This window comes from Carcharhinus amblyrhynchos, chromosome 25 (assembly GCF_965287045.1).
Source record: "Carcharhinus amblyrhynchos chromosome 25, sCarAmb.v2.hapA, whole genome shotgun sequence".
In the NCBI taxonomy this organism is placed as follows: Eukaryota; Metazoa; Chordata; class Chondrichthyes; order Carcharhiniformes; family Carcharhinidae; genus Carcharhinus; species Carcharhinus amblyrhynchos.
The window spans coordinates 40,942,936-40,950,598 of record NC_137348.1 but is presented as its reverse complement, the minus strand read 5'-3'; the positions used below and the strand labels follow the sequence as shown (position 1 = coordinate 40,950,598).

General features: G+C 49.0%; 1 protein-coding gene across 1 annotated transcript; it reads left to right on the top strand.

Moving 5' to 3' along the window:
• The first annotated feature begins 2,569 nt into the window (after positions 1–2,569).
• On the top strand, positions 2,570–7,663 carry LOC145358330 (E3 ubiquitin-protein ligase RNF183-like). The gene has a single exon (XM_080212255.1). The coding sequence runs from the start codon at positions 2,570–2,572 to the stop codon at positions 3,137–3,139; it is 570 nt and encodes a 189-aa protein (XP_080068381.1). The 3' UTR covers positions 3,140–7,663.

Below are 7,663 nucleotides of genomic sequence, written 5' to 3'. Positions count from 1 at the left end.
CCAATTGAAAATCTTTATTTGCAGTCCATCTTTATCCTTTTCTACAATTACTCTAAATCTTACTGAGTTATGCTATCACTAAAATGCTTCCCCACTGACACTTCTACCACTTGCCTAGCTTCCGTCACTAAAGTTAGGTTCAGTACCACCCCCTCTCTCGTACGACTTTCTATGTGCTGGCTCAAAAAAGTCTCCTGGATGGAGTTTAAGAATTCCACCTCTCTAAGTCTTTCACGCTTAATATTGAGGAAGTTGAAATCTCCAACTATTATTACTCTATTATTTTTATTTGTTCACATACCTGCACTTCTTTTTTTTTTGGGGGGGGGGTCCTATAGAGCATTCTCAGCAACGTGATTGCCACCTTTTTGTTTTTAAGTTCCACATTCTATACCCTGGAATAACTGGGGGGGCGGTCACTCCTCATAGCCAAAATCCTTTGATGTCAGTGCCTCAATCTATCAGCTTTTGTTCAGCCCTCTTCACCCACCCTGCCATAAAGATTTCCCTGGCAGCTGTTTACTTGCTCCAGGTATGAAAGGCCATTATTTCCTAAGCTATGCTTCCAGCTGGGCTCTTGGGTACTGTGAGGCCCCAGCTTCATGAGGAGACCCAAGCAGGCAGTTTGCAACAAAGCAGCCTTTTTGGCTAAGATCAAGCATCAGATCAAGCCCAAGATCAAGAGCAATGCCTTTTTTTGACAGTTTGGATCTTGTACATCTCTCTTGACAGGACCATGAACCTGATTTGAATTGGTTTTGGAACAAGGTAGGTGATAGATTGAGGGCTTGCCCAGTCCACTCGGTGACACAGTGGTTAAGCATTGCTACTTCACCACACAGAGTGCCGTGTTCGATTCCCGGCTTGGGTCATTGTCTGCGTGGACTATCCATGTTCTCATTGTGTCTGCGTGGGTTTCCTTCAGGTGCTCTGGTTTCCACCAAAAGATGTGCTGGTTACGGGGCATTGCGCCGTGCTAAGTTCTCCCTCAGTGTACCCAACCAGGCCCTGGAGTGTGGTGATTTTCACAGTAACTTCATTGCAGCGTTAATATAAACCTACTTGTGACTCTAATAAATAAACTCTGAACACTGGCTTTGTAACTTTAGGAATGGAGTAAATTTTAAAGGAGGGGCAGTGGCCTTGAGAGGAAAACGTCCTCAAGCTAAAAGCAGGAGAACCTGTTCCACTAGCTTCTCCCACAGCACACACAAGACGAGCGGTCCTTTAAGTCAGAGAGGCAGCAGTTGCTGGAATGGGAGAGAGGGAGGGGGAGTGCGGCATCAAACTGGGACAAGTGGCCAACTGACCCAAATGAAGAGAGGAGAGAGCACCCAACCGGCCAAAGACCAAGACATCAAGAATCACCTTCAGTGGGAGGCGGCGGTGCTGAGGTGGCCTGGAGACCGAGTCAAGTGTCCACTTGCCTGGATGACCCATTCTGACCCGTGCACGGTGGGGTGAAGGCGGCGAGGCCCTGAAGCGGGAGAGATGTCCACCTGAGACCCGGCCAGATGTCCACCTGAGTGGCGGCACATTGTGAGGAGGAGACAGAGAGAGAGAGAGAGAGAGAACGCTGGGGAGGGGGCAGCCTCTGGGCCGACTGCCGGTCACAGGGGGCTGAGTGGGTGAGAGGGGGGCCGGTCTGAGGGGAGAGGGGGGGGCCGGTCTGAGGGGAGAGGGGGGGGCCGGGTTGAGGGGAGAGCTTGTGCGGGGCTGAGGGAAGTGGTACCAAGCGGTCGGGCTGAGTGAGGGGAGAGCCGCGGGAACCGGCTGAGGAGACGGGTCCGGATTGAGGGTCTGAGGGGGGATCCGGGTTGAGGGTCTGAGGAGCGGGTCCGAGTTGAGGAGGGGGTCCGGGTTGAGGAGCTGAGGAGCGGGTCCGAGTTGAGGAGCGGGTCCGGGTTGAGGAGGGTCTGAGGAGCGGGTCCGGGTTGAGGGTCTGAGGAGGGGGTCCGAGTTGAGGAGGGTCCGAGTTGAGGAGCGGGTCCGGGTTGAGGAGCGGGTCCGGGTTGAGGAGCGGGTCCGGGTTGAGGAGGGTCTGAGGAGGGGGTCCGGATTGAGGGTCTGAGGAGGGGGTCCGGGTTGACGAGGGGGTCCGGGTTGAGGGTCTGAGGAGCGGGTCCGGGTTGAGGGTCTGAGGAGCGGGTCCGAGTTGAGGAGGGGGTCGGGGTTGAGGAGGGGGTCCGGGTTGAGGGTCTGAGGAGGGGGTCCGGGTTGAGGGTCTGAGGAGGGGGTCCGGGTTGAGGGTCTGAGGAGCGGGTCCGGGTTGAGGGTCTGAGGAGCGGGTCCGGGTTGACGAGGGGGTCCGGGTTGAGGGTCTGAGGAGCGGGTCCGGGTTGAGGGTCTGAGGAGCGGGTCCGAGTTGAGGAGGGGGTCGGGGTTGAGGAGGGGGTCCGGGTTGAGGGTCTGAGGAGGGGGTCCGGGTTGAGGGTCTGAGGAGGGGGTCCGGGTTGAGGGTCTGAGGAGCGGGTCCGGGTTGAGGGTCTGAGGAGCGGGTCCGGCCGGGCGCGCACCGCCGCCGCCGATGGTTCGAGAAGCGGAGGCCGGCGCGAGCTCCCGGGTCGCCATGGCAGCGGAGGGTAACGGCACCGAGTGCGAGTGCGCCATCTGCTGGAACGCCTATGACAACGCGTTCCGCACGCCCAAGATCCTGGAGTGCGAGCACACCTTCTGCCTGGAGTGCCTGGCGCGCATGAGCCTGGCATCGGTGCCCGACATGGAGCCCGGCATGTGCTGCCCGCTCTGCCGCCGCCTCACCCCGCTGGGCGCCGGGCAGCTGGTGACCGGCCTGCGCACCAACGCCGACATCCTGGGCCGCATGCGGCTGCAGCCGCTCCACGTCTACCTGGACCACGGCCGCCTCTTCTACAAGGGGCCCGGCAAGGCCAGCTTCCTGCTGCGGCGGCCCACCGTCTACACCCTGAGCCTGGAGGTGGAGCGGGAGGGCGGCCTCCCCCTGCGAACTCAGGCGGCTCCGGCCCTGGAAGAGCGGCTGCCTCAGAACACGCTGTGGAAATGCTGCCAGAGCCCTCCCTGCAGAACCGTCACCTACATCATGATCGCCACCTTCGGAATCACCATCATTCTGGTCATCTCACTCTTCTGGACTAAGAAAATACTGTGGGATTTGGGCTGAAAGAAACATCTTGCATTCATTTAGCGCCCTCCACGTCCTCGGGACATCCTCTTCACGGCCAATGAAGTACTTTCTTTATCCCAGTATAGTGGCTGTTCTAATGTAGGAAATTGCAGCAACCAATTTGCCCACAGCAAGCTCCTCCAAGCAGCAGTTTGACAAATGACCAGATAGTCCGTTCCAATGATGTTGCTTAAGGGATGAGTATTGGCCAGTATGCAGGGGAGAACTTCTGATAATGCTGTGGGATATTGTATACCCACCTGAGAGGACAGACTTGGACTCAGTTTAACGATAAGACAGCACCGCTGAAAGCTCAGCACTCCCTCATTACTGCACTGGAGTGTCAGTCTAGTTGTGTGTTAAGTCTCTGGAGTCTCACTTGAATCTGTAACCTCCTGCCTCAGGTACCAGTGCAGTGAGACAAGGCTGAGCCCTGAGGAGCAGGAGCAGCGTCCAAGTGAAGAACTCTGTTCAGCAGTGACTTCATGACTGGTGGAGAATGTTACCTTCTGTTGGGAGCACAGGTCAAAGGCCTTGGCCTTAATTATGCCTTGAAATCTGTTCTCCAGCTCACAGGAAGGGTCACTAGTCTTCTGTTTTTATAAAGGAGGGCGATATCATCTATTTCACATACAATCCTCAGGCCCAGTGTCATAGTAAAGCTGCTCTTGCAGTCTCTTTACGTCTGACAAATTCTGACTGTAGCATCATATGGATGTAAGAAAACATCTTGCAACACCTTTAGCAAATGATTTATTACTTTTGTCCTCATGCGGTGAAAATGCCTCAGTGCCCCACTGATCTCATTGATCAAAATAGACACGTGTGGTCAGGTACTAGTTTGATCAGGACCAAGAGTCACAATGGCATCATATCACAATTGCAACAAACTGCATAGCAGAGAGGAATAGTGTGGGCTGAGTATATAACAGGATATCCTGCCATCCAGGTGGGGGTCTGGTCCACTAACCCCCATCCAGGTGAGGGTCTGGTATACTGACTTCCGGTCAGGTCAGGGTCTGCTACACAAAGGGGAGGCAGTAGTGTAGTGGTATTGTCAATGGACAAATAATCCTGAGACCCAGGGTAATGCCCTGTGGACCCCACGTTCAAATCCCATTATGGCAGATGGTATCATTGGAATTCAATAAAAATCTGGAATTATAAGTGTAATGATGACCATGAAACCATTGTTAAAACCCATCTAGTTCACTAATGTCCTTTCGAGAAGGAAATCTGTCGTCCTTACCTAGTCTGACCTACATGTGACCCAAGATGCACAAGCAATGTGGTTGACTCCTAAATGCCCTCTGAAACGGCTGAACAAGCCACTCAGTTCAAGGGCAATTAGGATGGGCAACCCAGCCAGCAACACTTGCCATTTAAGCGACTCAAGATCCTTGTAGTATGAGTCAGAGAAACAGACACTAAACAGGGTGTCCAAATAATTTCTGCAAAAGGCAATCTCTCATCATTGAACTCCCCGAGCTTTAGCACATTCATAGAGAATTATGTTGGAAAACACATACCTTTTCTTCAATCTCTGGTTGTCAAGGAGCTACTGATTTCGATTCCCACGGAGGTACCGCCATCAGCCTTTGGTTTTTGAGGAGATACTGCTATCAGACTTTGGTTGTCAAGGAGCTACTGACTTTGGTTTCCAGGGAGATACCACCATCAGCCTTTGGATGCCAAGGAGATACTCTAATCAGCCTTTGGCTTCAAGGGAGATACTGCCAACAGGTTTCGGTTCCCAGGGAGATACCACCATCCGACTTTGGTCCCCAGGGAGATACTGCAATCAGCCTTTGATTTCTAGTGAGATATTGCCAACAGACTTTGATTCCATGGGGAATACTGCCAACAAACTTTGGTTTCTCAGGAGATACCACCATCAGCCTTTGGTTCCCAGGGAGCTAACACCTTCAGACTTTGCTTGCCAGGGAGATACCACCATCAGCCTTTGGTTGTCAGGGAGATATCACATCAGTCTTTACAGCAAGATCACCATACCACATCTAAAAATCAGGAACTCCAACTCTGGGCAAATTGGTTTTGCAACCTTTTCGTCAGAGCCCAGGTTGTTAATAATTCATGGAAAGCTTCAATATCATTTTCAAGATCATCATTAAAGAAAGAAAGACTTGTTTTGATAAAGTGCCTTCAATGGTCTAAGGACGTTCCAAAGTATTTTCTGGCCAACAAAGTACTCTTACTTGTAGGAAATGTAGCAGCCTAATTTGCACACAAGATCCCAAAAGTGGCAATGTGATAATGACCATAAAATTTATTTTGGTGATGTTGAGGGCGATTGGACTGGACTTTTCTGGGACATTGGGTAACATTAGATGACAAAAGCCTTTCCTTAGTTAACATCTGGTACCATTGAGTGAGATGACCAAATTGGCACTTGTGTAGATAAAAATCCAACTAATGCCAGGGCTTTACTCAGAGAGCAGGAGATCAGTAGGTTTTGTGTTTTTCAGATACTGGATGAATCGGAATCAAGACCAGTCATAACGTTAGTGAAAGAAATTAGGGATCCTCAGGAATGAGCATCATGTATGGTAATATTGCGTGACGTGACTGCTTGAAGTTTAGTCTAATATTTATTTCCAGTTTACAGCTGAAACAATGTATAATTTTGGGAGTCAAGGTGAACCTTTCACTATATATAATAGACAGACATGTTTGTGAATACATAATATATGTATTTCTGTGTATGTGTTTTGGCAGGAAAATCCATCTGCTTCACTAATGTTCTCCAGGGAAGGAAATCTGCCACTCATCTAATCTGGCCTCAGTGTGACTCACAGCAATGTGGTTGACTCTTAACTGCCTTCTGTAATGGCCTAAAAACCCACTCAATTCAAGGGCAATTAGACTGGGTGATAAATGCTGGTCTTGCCAGTGATACATCCCATGAAAGGAATTTTTAAAAAAGCTTTGATTTAATTCTTGGGATGTTAGCATTGCTGGTCAGACCACTATTTATTGCACATTCCTAACCGCCCTTCAGAAGGTGGTGGCGAGTCACCTTCATGAACCATTGCAGTTCATAATGGTGCTGCGTTTAGTTTCAGGAACCTAAACCTCAGGAATGATATTTTCCCCTGGATGGCGTACAGCACAAATTCACCAGAATGATAACTACTTTACAGGGTTAACTAAAGGAATGAGTTGAATAGACTTGAATTTAAGAGGTTGAGGGGTGATGTAATCAAAGTGTTTAAAATGATTAAATTATTTGATGGGGAGACACTGAGAAACAGTTACCTCTGGTGGAGAATCCAGACTGAAGGGGCGTAATATTGAAATTAGAGTTAGGTCACTTAGGAGTGAAGTCAAGAAGCACTTTTTCCACACAAAACATAGTGGCAAGCTGGAAATTTTTTTCCCAAAAGGTGGGACAATTAAAACTTTTTGGTTTGAGACTGATAGATTTTTATTAGGCACAAGTTTGAAAGCACGTGCAACAACTGTAGAAGAATGGGGTTGAGTTAGAGATCACACATTATCTACTAAACGATGAAACAGATTTGAGGGGCTGAATGGCTTGCTCCTGTTACTATGTTTCTTTATCATTGGGAGCTGACACCAGGAAGGACCACTTCTGCATGTGTTTAGATATATGTGTTAAAACATGTCCTAGTCATGCAAAACCTGTAAAGCCCCCCTGTGATCTCCACAGAAGCCTGTGTACTGTGGTTCCTCTAGGCTGCGTCCTAAGGAAGGATCCAATTGATGTTTGAATCACCCAGTGGTCTTGTTTCTGACTGTCTGACATACAGCGAGTGGTGGTTCTTTCAATTGGAGTTTGCCTTGTGACCTAATTTACTGAACTCCAGATGATAACAGATGGGTCCCACCATTTAGTTTAGTAATGGAAGATTCAGCCATGGGAAGTAGAGATCAGCGGTGGCCCTAGACCACCGCACAAACCCAATTGACAACACACAACTTGTGAATTTCACAAATTCACACCTCATAAACATTGCCAGTGTCAGCAAGGTAACTTCTGAGTGAGCTTTATAGGATTAAACACCAGCTTGCTGAAGTAGAATGGGTGAGTTACTCCAAGCAAGACACATTAAAATCAATTTATCTTGTAAATTGAAGTGTGCAAGATTTGAGGGGTCTGTAGTCACACAGCTGGTATTTGCAGGGTGCAGAGTTTGGCAAGAATAATTCAATGTTAGAGAAGCGGGTGCAGGACATTATAAACTGAACATTCTTGGGCACATGGATTATATCCAGACACACACAAAACATATCCAGAGACATCTCCTGACATACAGGGAACAAACCCCAACATACAGGAAACAAATTCAGAGATGCATGGAACGTACTGGTACACAAGGAACTTATCCAATTACCCACTGAGAGTGGTTTAAGGATAAGACAGTTCCTGCTCGTACAATGCTGTTTATCAGGGCCACTCTTTTTTTCTAATTATTTCCTATACAATGCACATGTGCTGGGAAAGGACTGTAATATTGTTTATTTTAAATCTCTGTACAA

Bases quoted from the DNA above. Each gene is read 5' to 3' on its own strand.
- LOC145358330 (XM_080212255.1), top strand. From the start codon at position 2,570: ATGGCAGCGGAGGGTAACGGCACCGAGTGCGAGTGCGCCATCTGCTGG.